This window comes from Panulirus ornatus, chromosome 4 (assembly GCF_036320965.1).
Source record: "Panulirus ornatus isolate Po-2019 chromosome 4, ASM3632096v1, whole genome shotgun sequence".
Lineage (NCBI taxonomy): Eukaryota > Metazoa > Arthropoda > Malacostraca > Decapoda > Palinuridae > Panulirus > Panulirus ornatus.
In genome coordinates, this window is record NC_092227.1 from 2620425 (window position 1) to 2637171 (window position 16747).

Sequence of the window (16747 nt, forward strand, 5' to 3'; positions counted from 1 at the left end):
TGCTAAAAGATAACATGTTTTTTAAATACACTCTTTGGTTGGTTGGGTTTAACAGCCGAGCGACCTATGAGGTAGGTCATTCGACCTGCAACGCTTAACTATTTCTTTACATGCTCGTTTAACATACCTACTTGTGATATCATCAACTACAGGCTGTATGTAAGTAAAATCTATTCAAATAACTGAACCAGAAATCTAAGTCCGAGACAAACACTTTGAAGGTTTGAGGAAATTATTTTCAGTGGCAGCGCACTTCCAGCGTTTGTTGACAAAGACAGTGTATGGAGTCGATGGGTAATAAATAACCTTAATGATGGAAGCTGTGGGAAAAATTAGTGATGGTTTCTTTAAAGCTATAAAGCTTAAGAAACCCGATTCATGGATTTCAGAGTTCATACCAATTCGGTAAATTTGTCAATGTATCAAAGATGTTTATAGATATGTGTCAAATTATGGAGTCGAAGATTTACTTCGTGTCCTGAATTAAACTGCTAAAAAAAAAATATCTACCGCCTATAATGAGGATTTTTTTTCTTTTATGTAAATTCAAAAATTTTGAGAAGAGAATCTTTTGCTGTGAGAGCAATGTCATTACTTAAGTCTACCCGCATGCAAAGAAGTAGAATCTACGTAACGTAAGGCAGAGAATTTTTAAACAGAAAGATAATGCGATGACATGTTTCCATTATTTTTCACAGAGGTAGGTCCTGCTGGTCTTGTAAGCCATGTTTTTTTCCAGTCTCTTTCCTAGAATAATGCGATTAAGTCATCAGCTTCAGTGTCACTAGATTCTTAAGACAATAAACTTTACCCAATGAGTAAGACGCTATGACCCTTGAACACGACGCGACGATGCGACCCTTGGGTACACCTGGAGTCTGGCTTTGAACCTAAAACCTCCATATCATCCCCAAGGCCATCGCATCCGAGGGTCGTATCGTCGTACCGAAAGGTTGTATTATGTCGTACTGGAAGGTTGTAGTTACGTCGTACCGCAAGGTTGTATTGTTATGTCGTACCGAAAGGTTGCAGTTGCGTCGTACCGAAAGGTTGCAGTTGCGTCGTACCGAAAGGTTGTACTGTTATGTCGTATCGAAAGGTTGTACTTTTATGCTCGAGGCGAAACATAATGTTTTGCCACAACAGCCCCCTCCCCCTTAACAGACGACCTGTTCCCCCACCCCTTAACAGACGACCCCCCCGCCTCCTATTCTGGAGCAATCGGTAAACTCGTCTGTTGTCAGGTAACATAGTCTTGACCCTGGCAAGACAATGGATATGTTATATTTTTAGCACAGTGAGCATGGAACAATATCACTAAATTGTTCCTCACCTCACTGTTTAGAAGCTACAACGCGGGAGGTTCGCCAGAGTAAAAGTGCCTTACTCATGGCCACACCTCATAATGTAGGTGAGGTATAATTATCGTGCATGTTAAGGACTCATGCTCACTGATCATCCAGCTTTTTATGGTCATTAAATCCAATGATATATATATACACATCTCTCCGTATTTGTGTTACAGCAAAATATTCTTGGGGGGGAAAAAAAGTATTTATGGTAAAATCATAACTGCATGCAGCCTAGCCTTGACCAGAGCCCTCCACTCCACCTTGATTAATGACTGTTTTCTATATCAAGTGTTCATATCTTTGGTTTATGGAATATATATATATATATATATATATATATATATATATATATATATATATATATATATATATATATATATATACACCCTAAGCCAGGTACCCATTTCACTGGCCAACCCCTAGGGAACGATAAACAGCTGGGTTGACTGTGGACGAAAGGAGGTCCAGATGAGGGCAACAAATGTGTATTGTACAAGACCCGAGTTACAGAGGAAGGTCAGAGGTCTTACAGTTGTATACCATAGCAGAGAGAAGATTAACGTTGGGCCTCATCACAACCAGAAAGGTTTTAAACCACTTGGTTCAGCAGTGAACATTTCGAAATATGCACGGATAAAACCACCAGAGACCACTATATGAAATCACACAAAAAACTGTAAAAAAAAAAAAAAAAGTGTAAGAGTGGTGGTTGTTGAATGGAATAAACTTGTTTCGAAATACTGAAGCTGGGTACCACTCAAAAGATTTAAATGTTTCTAGACATTAGAGACAATGTATTAAGAGACGGGACCCCACGACTGTACAACTCACTATTCCTACTATACAAATAAGAAATTACACACACAAAAGACAACCATGCTGTGATACACATAGCCATCGCTGCTACCACCTCATCTAGTGTCGTTCAATATATTATAATGATCCGAATCATCCTTACGTGTTATGTAAACTACTTAACATTCCAAGAAAATCACTCGATATCTAAAGATAATGGTGATGCGGAGCTAAACTAGACAAACATGTATATATTATACATATCCACATTCCCCATTTATGTGTATAGTACATGAAATACTAAAAAAATAATGTCCAAAATATTAGAACTTCCGGGAACTGTAACATTTGTAACTGACGTGGAAAAAAAAATAGGGGAAACAGAAGAAAACGGACGACTGGGAGGACTCACTTAAACTACAACTATGGCCAGACCTCCAAGGTTCGTGTCAAAGACCAGACCATTATACCGATATATCGTGCCTAAATGTCGTACAGTCGTGCTCAAGAGTCGTATCGTCGTGCTCAATGGCCTTTGTGTCGTTTCACAGATTGTCTCATCGTACTGATTGGTCGTACTGTCGTTCTCAATGATTGTGTCGTCGTGTTGAAGAGGATAATATTATACTGATGTCGGCCAATATCATATATATATATATATATATATATATATATATATATATATATATATATATATATATATATATATATATATATATATATATACACGCCTGTCACGTACAGGGAGTGTGTATGGTATTAAATTTATTTTGAAGAAAAAGATTTTTCGTTTGGTGGTAACAACCTGGCGCTGACGGCCTTAATGACCCTGGCAGACGATAGGCCTAAAGCCCATATAACCGCTAGTGAAGACCCAGACTCATGCTACACCCTGGATTACAACCCAGCCAGGTTCATACCACAACTTAGCTTACAACCCAGCCAGGTTTATACTACACCCTGACTTACAGCTAAGCTAATACTAGAACCTAGCTTACAACCCAGCTAGACTCATACTACACCCTGGCTTACAACAGACGGGCCACACTACAACCTACTTTACAATACAGCCAGGCTTACTACAACCTGGTTTACAACCCAACCAGGCTCATACTACAACCTAGCTTACAACTTAGCCAAGCTCATACTACACAGGACCTTACAACCCAGCCAAGTTCATACTACACCCTGGCTTACAACCCAGCCACACTCTCACTAGACTCTTACCTCTCACTCCAGCACACAATCACGCCCACACCAAACATAACCTTTGCATGGTGATTCAAATTATTTACCAGCTATACCACGGTGAGCCATGGAGGGACAAGGGAGAGCCAGCGAGGGACAGTGAGAACCAGCGAGGGAAAGGGAGACCCAGAGAGGGACAGGGAGAGCTAGAGAGGACAAGGGAGAGCCAGAGACAGAGAGAGCCAGCTATAAACAGGGAGAACTAGAGAGGGACAGGGAGAGTTAGGAAAGGACAAAGACCACCAGGGAAGGACAGAGGGAGCTAGTAAGAGACAGGGAACCAGGGAGGAACAGTGAGATCTAGGGAGGGTAGGGAGAGGCCCATGGAAGGACAGGGAGAACCAGGTAAGGACAGGGAGGGCCAAGAGAAGGAGGGAGAGCCATTGAGGAACAGGGGTGAGCCAAGGTAAGACAGGAAGAGCAAGGGAAGGTTAGGGCGAGTCAAGAAGGGACAGGGAGAGTCAAGAGGAGAGTTCATCCACACAGAATCCTTATCTTCCCTCTACATCGACGTTCACTGCATCGTTACAATCACTTCACCATCACATTCATTAAACCTTTCACCTTGGTTACATCTAAGATCACAGAAGTTCACTCTGTTCACGATTACTGTATGTTCAATAACGCCCCCATGTTTATACACGATCATATTTACAATACATTCATTTTCATCACCATCACGATTGCTAAATCGTCTTTCTCAATACATCGTGTTCGCTACACCATCACTTTCACCCCACTACGTTCGCGTCCGCTAAAACCTCACTTTCAGCGTTAATATTCATGTTTATGTCACTCCCACCTATATCAAATTCTATGTTCACTTCATTCATATACTCCCTACATAGCAATATTCACTTCTAAATATTCAATCAAATTTCTATTCATACCTTTTTATTCAATAAACTCCTACGTCAACATCACAGATAGAAATAATTTTACTTCTACCATAAAAAGGAAAACATAATGATTCGTGTTGTCTCTGATTTCAATTTCATTTCAGGTCTTAATGTAAGTTCTATACATTTCGTCCATAAACATCGTTCAACGTGTACCGGAAAGACTAGGTTTAAATCTGTTGAGAAGATAACTTTTAAATCCTTGATTATGTATGCACACACACACACACACACACACACACACACACACATATATATACATATATATATATATATATATATATATATATATATATATATATATATATATATATATATATATATATATATATACACACATATATATATATATATATATATACACACATATATATATATATATATATATATATATATATATATATATATATATATATTTTGCTTTGTCGCTGTCTCCCGCGTTAGCGAGGTAGCGCAAGGAAACAGACGAAAGAATGGCCCAACCCACCCACATACACATGTATATACATACACGTCCACACACGCAAATATACATACCTATACATCTCAACGTATACATATATATACACACACACAGACATATACATATATACACATGTACACAATTCATACTGTCTGCCTTTATTCATTCCCATCGCCACCTCACCACATGAAATAACAACCCCCTCCCCCCAAATGTGTGCGAGGTAGCGCTAGGAAAAGACAACAAAGGCCCCATTCGTTCACACTCAGTCTCTAGCTGTCATGTAATAATGCACCGCTTTTCTTATATATCTTTCAAGTTTTAATCTCTGTTGTTTGAAGTCTCTCATCCCACTCATTTCTTTAATGTTCCATGCATTTCTAATATGTCCAGTTCGATGTCTATTGTCTCTTAATCTTTTGACGATATCGCTCATTTCAATTCTTTTAATTCATGTTATTTTTCTCATAAGCTAATCTCCTTTTTTTCATACGGTAATCATTACCTTATTCGCGTGTCGCCCTATAACGTAACTTCGCAACCGACGACCATTAAGAGAATATTTGGCTGAATCATATAACAACATAAGTTCCTAAGACCCCAGCTGTCGAGTGTGTCACACTGTGGACCAAAAACATCATTAATCATTTATCATACAATGTTTGGGTTCGATTCTCTCTCCTCAAATTAACATACTGATATATCATACAATGTTTGGGTTTGATTCTCTCCTCAAACAAACTTACTGATACATTATACAATGTTTGGGTTCGATTCTTTCCTCAAACTAACTTACTGAAATCGTTAGGTTAGCCACTTGTCATCTATCGTTATGTTTTGTTTACATACACCGATCAATCCAGATATTAATATCAATCTTTCATCAGAATAGAAGAATCCAATGGATTTCCATCCGTAATATTAGCAGTTTCGATTCGTTTCATTCGAGTCAACCCTTGCGTGAACCCTACTGAACCGCTCACTTTTTAGTCGCTTTCTGGAGTTTCGGTTTAGCTGGTAAAATGGTGAAAGGCACAAGTGTACACACTGTGTGAGCAGAAATACGATGTGGAAGGAAGGCACCGAGAAGAGATGGATAATTAGAGAGCTGGAGGAAAAAAGAAGGACAAATAACAACTTCACCTCCCCTAGACAAGTGGAAGGGATTAAATTATGCATCCGGAGATTTGTACCCTTCAAGAAGTGATATTTGCAACCCGATAGTTTCATGTCAGTGTTGCCTTCGCTAGTCCCTGTCTCACTCTTTTGATAGTGTTTCATCTTTGTCTTTTCTTGTTCTTCTGGAGCAACACAGTCGTCCTTATGGCTAACTTTGTGTGTGTTGAACGAGGTTGCCAAGAGGAATGAAAAAGAAACGTTAGCAATATGAGGTTGATCAGGCAGTCGAGGGCGTACACTCAGCCCGGAAGACCAAAGTCTTCACAAAACAACAACAAGACGGCGTCTTCCATGCCAACTTCTGCGAGGACAACCTTTTTTTTTTCATCTATAATTAATCCAGATGAATTTGGTATAGGTGCACCTGCCCCGCGTTCAGGGAGAACCACTTTCTTGCCCCGATTTATTTGCTGTTTTAGCGTTTCTGTGAAGATAATACTGAAAGCCACGTATTCCCTGCGTGTCGTAGGTGACTGAAAGGGGAGGGAGCGGGGGGCTGGGAATCCTCCCCTCCTTTTTTTTTTCACTTTTCCAAAAAGAAAGGGACAGAGAAGGGGACCAAAGGGGGACCAGCTCCTCCCCCCCATCCCCACCCCCCCCCCCCCACCCTCTTCGACGTGGCTGTCCTACCGTTAGCGGATGGAAAGATCACTCGTAAACATCCTTCCTTTCCCAAAGGAGACCGTCTTACTTTGCTTCAGCTTAGAGCGCAGCCTCGCGGCTGCAAGAGAGGCCCGTGGAGAGCATCATGAGCAGACTATAAATGAGCAAAGACAAAAAGAATCTACGACAAATAGACAAAGAAGAAATTAATACTTGAGAAGGATTCACTAATGAACTGGCTGATAAGCTTGTAGAGAAGAGGGAAAAAAATACTCCATGGACACGAACGGGTAGTGACGCTTGTTACCATATGATGGACACTCATTTTCTCTAATTTCAATTGAATTTTGGTAAAATATCCTGCTGATGAATCAATAATAAGCAATTATGATATATATATATATATATATATATATATATATATATATATTTTTTTTTTTTCAAACTATTCGCCATTTCCCGCGTTAGCGAGGTAGCGTTAAGAACAGAGAACTGGGCCACTGAGGGAATATCCTCACCTGGCCCCCTTCTCTGTTCCTTCTTTTGGAAAATTAAAAAAAAAATTGAGAGGGGAGGATTTCCAGCCCCCCGCTCCCTCCCCTTTTAGTCGCCTTCTACGACACGCAGGGAATACGTGGGAAGTATTCTTTCTCCCCTATCCCCAGGAGATATATATATATATATATATATATATATATATATATATATATATATATATATATATATATATATATATATATTGTAAAACCAATGTGGCATAACGAAAAAGTTGGTCGTCAAAAATGGAACGGTTTTATTTCACTCCGAATTACTTTAAACTCTTTTGCTCCTCGCCATGTTTACCACATAGCCTGAAAAAAAAAACTTACGATCAATATAGCAGCCTACTAACTAACATTGATTCCTATATGATGGTTGCGAGAAGAAAAAAAATCGCTAAATGAATTATGGCATAATGGTCTTAATAACCTTATCTTAGGAGGGCATCTGCAAAATGTATCCCCCACCACCATGATGCTGGTACGGTCGTCCTCCGACCAGATCAATATATTGAGAGTTAAATGACCCCTAAAGGCAATTACAGGGAATTTCAGTCCTATTATACTTTTCAAAGAGGAGTCACTTTACCATGTGCTCGTCTGTACGGTACAAGAGGGAGAGCGGAGCGGACTGATTCTTACATAATGATATCATAAGAGCGAAAATATCATAACCTGATATATCTTCTGTTGTCTGAACGTGGCCTATGATCCAGCCAGAATGAGTTGCACGACGGTCGTTTACCTTCTCAGTTCGAGGACGCGATACATAGAATAGTTTTTAAAAATATATTTCTCAAACTTATTCATTCTTAAATCATCAGATCAATCAACAATTAAAAAGATAATCTTGATAATAATGATGATGATGATGATGATGATGATGATGATGATAATAATAATAATAATAATAATAATAATAATAATAATAATAATGATAATAATAATAATAATAATAATAATAATAATAATTAATGCTGTCCTAGTAATATGATTATCGTACATCAGCAACACACGCAGGTGTCATCGACCGAATTTCTAGATTTTCTGGAAACATCTGTCGAGCGTTGACAAAGAATGGTAATGGTTCTTCCCCCATAATGATGGTACAGCTGCAAAGCTACGTGCTACTCATGACTTATAGGATTAGCGGGTAGCGCCAGGAACGGATGCAGAAAGGATACATCCACTCATATCCAGTCTCTAGCTGTCATCTGCAAACCACCGATACCATAGCTCACCCTCCACAAGGCCCCCACGTACCTTTCCACGGTTTCCGTGATACAGTGGTACGACCCGAGCACGACGACACAACCCTTCGGTATGATGACATGATCTTTGACCTGACTCTGAAAGAGTAGGTCATTATACCCAAGGGTCGTAAGGTCGTGCTGATGGGAGTTAAGGGGACAGGTTATCAACCTAACGTACCAACGAGTGTAAAGAAAAGTTCAGAGAAGGTGACGTGTGAGACAGGGTCAATGCATGACTCAACTAAGGCCTCCCAGGGTCACGAAGGGTCAAATCGGGTCAAGTCTAGTCAGACAGGATCAGTGAGGTTCATGTTAGGTCAACTCATATCATGCAATGTCAAGTTGGAAAAGGTCACGTCAATCTAGCTATGTTCAAAAAAAAAAAGGGGGGTTGGGAAAGGTTAGTTCAGGTCAAGAGATGTAACACAGAAGGCTAAGGTCAAGCAGGAGGACGGACCATATAGGGTTAGAAACGGTTATGTAGGTTCAAAGACATAAAATGTCACATCGTGTTGAAACAACACGTGATTCGAATCTATAAAAAGAGGACAAAATGGGATCGTTGGAAGCTACTGTTATTACGCATGCTTAGAATCGCTTGGGCAAGGAACGAAAATGGTGTGCATTCGAGCCCATCTTGAGCCTTCGTATGAATTACCAATAGCACTAAACCCCTTTTCTTTCCTTGACTTCTAAACCTGCTTGGTTAATCCAATACGAGGATCAAGTCTTATGTAAATAGAGAGAGAAATAAAGTACCAAAACATATTTTGCTACATGACATGGCTACCACGTATTTCGGGTGACTTAAATGCCAGAGACTCTCAACAAAAACACGAAATTATTGTACACCTTTCTGTTTATGTATCCGAGTTACAAACGATCCACAGTGGTCTGTGGCCCGGCTTGATTACCCTCATATAATAAACTCTGAAACACTACGGTATGATCTCTGGGCGTAGCCTGTGTTGGACTGTTGTCATTTCAAAGACCAGGCCAATCATTCTCAAGCGGTCATCCACATCATATATGGCATGGTCTGTGCTCCTCAGAAATTGATATTAAGTTAATTCACATATTCCCTGCTCGCCAAAAATCAACAAATGAGTTAAAAGACTCTTTTGGAAACCAAAATTTCGCTGAATTTACCTATCTGAATAAGTCACACCCATTAGGTCCACCTCCCGTACTCATGGGTTTTGTATGAAAATGAAAACAACCGATCAAAGCAAGTATAAACAAGTCAGGTTTCAGAACGGAACTGCAACGGAAAAAAAAAAAAAAGACAAGAGTTGCCGGTCTGACACTACAGAAGGCGTGTAATATTTACGATCGAGTCCCGGAAGCTTGCACGAGCAGACCCGGTAGCACTTCTCTCTCTCTCTCTCTCTCTCTCTCTCTCTCTCTCTCTCTCTCTCTCTCTCTCTCTCTCTCTTCTCTCTCTCTCTCTCTCTCCAACCTGTAGTAGCCTCCACCATCGCCCACTGAACAGCTCGAGTGGGTCAACTGCGCTATAAATCAGACCCAGACGCCTATTGACTCTCGTTGCAGACCACGACAGACCGGGACGGAGGTGAACCTACCCCAAACACATCCATTTTCTGTCACATGTACATGCATCCTCTAATCATTCTTACTGTAATCGTAGCGAATACTCTTAAAAAGAAAACTTTAAACTATAATATATCCCACGTATCAAAATAAATCATAAATATTATTAATAATATATAAAAATAACATAAAAGAAAATTAAAGATTAGAATTTATTCTACATATCAAAATAAATCATTATAAATAAATAAATATATTCACAAATAAAATAATCTTTCAAGTAGTGCCGACCACTACCCTTCTCAACTCTCCCAAGTCAAGCAAGGGAATTATAGCATATATATATATATTTATATATATATATATATATATATATATATATATATATATATATATATATATATATATATATATATATATATATATTCCAATAACAATCACTCATCAATCGTTTCTAGTGATCCTCATCCCTAGGAATTTCGGGAATAGCTTTATCAAATTCATATTTGTCAATATAACATCATTATGTTCAAAGCAATTCATTACATTTACAACACATACAACCAACTTGTGCCAGTAATGGCACCCTGAACACACACACACACACACACACACACACACACACACACACACACACACACACACACACATACGCGCGCACGACCTATGTTAATAATGGCACAATCAAGAACGTAATGCCAATTCACAATAGCCCTTACCAGGACTTGCACTCCCCCAAGACCTGTCAACCTCCTCCTCCTCCTCCTCCTCCTCTCCATCTCATACATTAACTCTCTCTTTTGATATGGAAGTGGAACCATAATTACGTTCATTATCAAGTAGTTTCGTTAAAAACTCGCTACACTTTTTATTAGATTTTTCTTCATAAACTGGCTTGGGTTTTCCAGTTTTAACTTCCTTATCTTTCTAACCCCATAATAAACTTCATGCTCTCCTTGTTATCTAGTTTGTCTATCTAAGATCGCGCAGGACAGGCTTAGGTTAGTTTAACGTCACTGAATAAAAAATAAATCCGACACAAAGTTCTTTTCAAAACAGCCTCAGAAAAATAATTCATAACAATTCCGCAAGAGAAAAATTGTTGTTTAACCACACTGATACTGGAGGTGGAAGGATGGAGTGAAAAAGATTTTGAGCGATCGGGGCCTGAACATACAGGAGGGTGAAAGTCGCGCAAGGAATAGAGTGAATTGGAACGACGTGGTACACTGGGGTCGACGTGCTGTCGCTGGTTTGAACCAGGGCATGTGAAGCGACTAGGGTAAACCATGGAAAGTTTTGTGGGGCCTGGATGTGGAAAGGGAGCTGTAGTTTCGGTGCATTACACATAACAGCTAGGGACTGAGTGTGAACGAATGTGGCCTTTGTTGTCTTTTCCCAGCGCTAACTTGCGCGCGCGCGCGTTGGGAGGGAGGGGGGGGGTGCTGTTTTTCATTTGTGGCGCGGTGGCGACGGAATGGATAAAGGCAGCAAGTATGAATATGTAAATGTGTATATATGTACATGTCTGTGTATGTATATGTATGTATACATTAAAATGTATAGGTATGTATATGTGCGTGTGTGGGTGTTTATGTATATACATGTGTATGTGGGTGGGTTGGGCCATTCTTCCGTCTGTTTCCTTGCGCTACCTCGCTTACGCGGGAGACAGCGAATAAGTATAATAACATATATATGTATATAATTGCTTCTTTCACCTTATCGAGATAACTTCATGAACAAACGAGCAATACGAGCAATGGCCTCTCTTGCCCCTTGTACAAACTGTTCTGAGGAGGTGAATTACATGAGAAAATCAACATAAGAATCAACTCACACTGACCCCCCGTGCCATGAAGTCAATGCAGTCCAAGACTGTTAATTGTAAACAACCAAATGACTGATATCAAATTAAGTTATTTGAAGATATTCTTATAAAAGTAAAGCAAATAAACGCACACACACACACACACACACACACACACACACACACACATATATATATATATATATATATATATATATATATATATATATATATATATATATATATATATATATATATCAACTTGACGTTGACGGCCTGAACGACACTGGCAGTTAATATGATTAAAACCTAAATAACTAACCAAGATCTGAGCCCACGACCTGACTGGCAACTCAGTTTAAACTACATGTAAACAGCTGATTAATCTCCCAACAGATAAACAGTACGAATCTGTTCACGAACGGATTAAGGACTAACAGTAAGAATCTGGACACGAACGGATTAAGGACTAACAGTAAGAATCTGGACACGAACGGATTAAGGACTAACAGTAAGAATCTGTACACGAACGGATTAAGGACTAACAGTAAGAATCTGTACACGAACGGATTAAGGACTAACAGTAAGAATCTGGACACGAACGGATTAAGGACTAACAGTAAGAATCTGGACACGAACGGATTAAGGACTAACAGTAAGAATCTGGACACGAACGGATTAAGGACTAATACGTTTTATAACGACGGGGAAATAAGTAAGAGAATATACATTAATATCTTAATATGATTCAGAGCGATGACACAGTAATAAAATGTACATCAACATGTGACGCACTAACTAGATGTGAAATAAGTGACGCAACAATAAGGTGTACATTCTGAAATAAGATGTGGTCTATTACATGCCACAGTAATAAATAAGATGTACTATCTACGGGAGTCGCAATATTGATATGTAGACTAAAAGCTGTAAGGCAAATATAGAAGTTACCCTTGTATGTGTCGCAGAGATACAATGTATATGACGCATACATAAGATGTAACCATTACGTGACGGAGAACTAAGATGTACACCTATGACGCAAAAATAAGATACAATCCAGTGAGTGACGCGGAAAAAAAAGACGAATGCATGACGCAGAAATACGTCGCATATCATATGTAACGCACTAATATGTATACTAACAGGTTATGAAGCATGTTTTTTTTTTTTTTCACATAGAAAATGACGCACTAACATCACATGGACACACACATGGAACTCGACAGTAAGGTGAACACCAACAAGACAATGCAGCAGACGACGCAAAATCAATCTGTTCGTTAACACACAGATGACGCAGTGTTCGCTAACAAGCTTTGCGGTTATAAACACCAAAATGCAAGACAACGACCGGAAAAAATGGGCACACCAACAGGTGATGCTTTAATAAGGTGTACACCAACAGGTGACGCTTTTATAAGGTGTACACCAACAGGTGACGCTTTGATAAGGTGTACACCAACAGGTGACGCTTTGATAAGGTGTACACCAACAGGTGACGCTTTAATAAGGTGTACACCAACAGGTGACGCTTTTATAAGATGTACACCAACAGGTGACGCTTTGATAAGGTGTACACCAACAGGTGACGCTTTGATAAGGTGTACACCAACAGGTGACGCTTTAATAAGGTGTACACCAACAGGTGACGCTTTTATAAGATGTACACCAACAGGTGACGCTTTGATAAGGTGTACACCAACAGGTGACGCTTTGATAAGGTGTACACCAACAGGTGACGCTTTGATAAGATGTACACCAACAGGTGACGCTTTGATAAGGTGTACACCAACAGGTGACGCTTTGATAAGGTGTACACCAACAGGTGACGCTTTGATAAGGTGTACACCAACAGGTGACGCTTTGATAAGATGTACACCAACAGGTGACGCTTTGATAAGGTGTACACCAACAGGTGACGCTTTAATAAGGTGTACACCAACAGGTGACGCTTTGATAAGGTGTACACCAACAGGTGACGCTTTGATAAGATGTACACCAACAAGTGACGCTTTGATAAGGTGTACACCAACAGGTGACGCTTTAATAAGGTGTACACCAACAGGTGACGCTTTGATAAGATGTACACCAACAGGTGACGCTTTGATAAGGTGTACACCAACAGGTGACGCTTTGATAAGGTGTACACCAACAGGTGACGCTTTGATAAGATGTACACCAACAGGTGACGCTTTGATAAGGTGTACACCAACAGGTGACGCTTTGATAAGGTGTACACCAACAGGTGACGCTTTGATAAGGTGTACACCAACAGGTGACGCTTTAATAAGATGTACACCAACAGGTGACGCTTTGATAAGGTGTACACCAACAGGTGACGCTTTGATAAGGTGTACACCAACAGGTGACGCTTTGATAAGGTGTACACCAACAGGTGACGCTTTAATAAGATGTACACCAACAGGTGACGCTTTAATAAGATGTACACCAACAGGTGACGCTTTGATAAGGTGTACACCAACAGGTGACGCAGTAATAAGGTGTACATCAACAGGTGACGCAGTAATAAGGTATACATCAACAGGTGACGCAGTAATAAGGTGTACATCAACAGGTGATGCAGTAATAAGGTGTACATCAACAGGTGACCCAGTAATAAGGTGTACATCAACAGGTGACGCAGTAATAAGGTGTACATCAACAGGTGACGCATTAATATACACTAACAGGCGACGCAGAAATAAGATGTACACCAACAGGTGACTAATAAATAAAGTACACACTAACAGGTGACGCAGTAATAATGTACACATTAACAGGTGACCCAGTAAGACGTACATCACCAGGTGACGCATTAAAGAGATATGTACTAAGAGGCTACGCAGTAATAAGGTGTTTTACCAACATGTGACCTATCAATATATACACATTAACAGGTGACGCAGTAATAATACGTTTACCAGCAGGAGAAGCATTAATATGATGTGCACTCCAACGGGCGACGCAGTAATAAGCTGTCCACCAACAGGAGACGCAGTAATCAGGTGTGCACTCTAAAAGGAGACGCGTACGAGAACGAGTGACGCAGTAGAAAAGGTATGCACCAACAGATGACGCAGTAATAAGTTGTGTATATCAACAGGTGACGCAGTAATAAGGTGTACACCAACAGATGACGCAGTAATAAGGTGTACACCAACAGATGACGCAGTAATAAGGTGCGTTTACCAACAAGTAAAGCAGTAATATTGCAAACACTAACAGGTGACGCAGTAATTTACACCAACTTGTAAGGGAGTAATATGTGTACATTAATAAGTGACGCAGTAATAAGGTTTACACTATGAGATGATGCAGTAATAATTGTACATGAAGAGGTGACGCAGAAATAAGGAGAACATTAACAGGTGAAGTAATAATAAGGAGTACATTTGTAGGTGATGGTATAATAACTTGTACATTTATAGGTGACCCTGCAGTACAGTTTGCATTAATAGTTAACGCAGTAAAAAGGTATACAACAATAAAGGACAAAGTAGTAAGGTGTACAACAATAAAGGACAAAGTAGTAAGGTGTACGTTGATAGACGAAGCAGTAATAAGGTGTACATCAATAATCCTTTATTAATGTAAGGTGTACTAAAAGGTGACGCAGTAATAAGGTGAATATTAAGGAGCAACGCTGTAATCATTGTACATAATCCTTCAAACCCTCCTGCGTGATTAATCCTATAAGTCTGTAATGCAGTGTTGATCTCTCTCTCTCTCTCTCTCTCTCTCTCTCTCTCTCTCTCTCTCTCTCTCTCTCTCTCTCTCACACACACACACACACACACACACACACACACACACACACTGGCCATTCCGACCCATTCTCTAGACGAACACAGTGACAGGGGAACGAAAAGTATACCATAGAACTGACCTTTCTTGACCCTAGTCCTGGTTACGCTTGGAGAAGGTGACCCGGCGCCATCACTCTTGACCTCTTCTTCCCGGGTCTCGTGGGCGTTGCTCTTCTTCTTCTTGCTTCCCTTGGAGGCCAGGGAGACTGTCGGGGACTGTAGCACCGACGACTTGTGGAGGGAGGTCCTGATGGCTGAGGCACAGAGGAGGTTCTTCCCCAGGCTGGCCGTCACGGTTGAAGCTGTTGCCCCCAGGGCTGGCGCGGGAGGCGTGGCTCTGAACTCATGGGCGTGGTGTTCGAACCCGGGTTTCCTGATATAGCCGGGCTCAGACGAGGTGCTTGAAGCCCCCGGGGAACTGACGCTCTCATAGCCGAAGTCCTGGCAGTCGAACTCCGACACGGAGACCCTCCTCCCGGCGTATAGGTCTTCGCTCTCGTCGTCCGCGCTCTCCTTCCCTGACGGAGGCGTCGGCGTCCGAGGCTTCCTCTTGCCACTCATCTTAAATCTGGGCGCTACAGGACCACGCCCACGCCCATCACAACACGCGAGAGACGCAACAAAGACGCCCCTGCCAGCGAGCGGTTGGACGGCGACCCGTCGGCGGTGGCTGCCGCTAACAACACGAAGTCTTCGCTGCTTCTTGTGACGCTACGGAGAACGTTCATGTTGACGCAGCAGGTCGCATCGTGTTGCAGACGCTGCCGGATGGGAACGCACACACGCCTTCGCGTCTTACAGGCGACACTGTATTAGATACGTCACTCTTTGCGTCCAGGGCTGTGAACCACGCGTCCAAAACGTCACTCAAGACAAAGCACTACGAAGTCCCTTCCCTGCACGGGTGGCGCCCAAGAGCCTCTGGCTACGTAAGTCACGCGGTCATCGCTCAAGTTATTCTGAATGAATCAAGTCACTCGTTCCTCCCCCCCACACACACACCGCTGTTTCCCTCAGTTGATGTCCTTGTTAGTCGTATACACACACACACACACAGTCGTTCGTTTGAACTTCTACCGTGAATTCCCACGCAAACACAACACACTTAAAATACAAACAAACACACCAGTTAACTGTCTTTGTATCTCTTTTTCCACTTCCTTCGATTATTACTAATCTAATCTCTCACGTTTAGTGGAGGAAACACTAATCACCCACCCTGCAAACACGACAAATAACAACTGAC

General features: G+C 40.9%; 1 protein-coding gene across 1 annotated transcript in view; it reads right to left on the reverse strand.

The window, feature by feature from the left end:
- The window catches only part of LOC139765086 (uncharacterized), an 89385-nt gene extending 72638 nt beyond the window's left edge, over positions 1-16747 (reverse strand). Inside the window, exon 1 of the mRNA XM_071692250.1 lies at positions 15582-16747. Within this exon, the coding sequence (XP_071548351.1) occupies positions 15582-16062 (481 nt within the window). The 5' untranslated portion in view covers positions 16063-16747. The remainder of the gene's footprint in view (positions 1-15581) is intronic.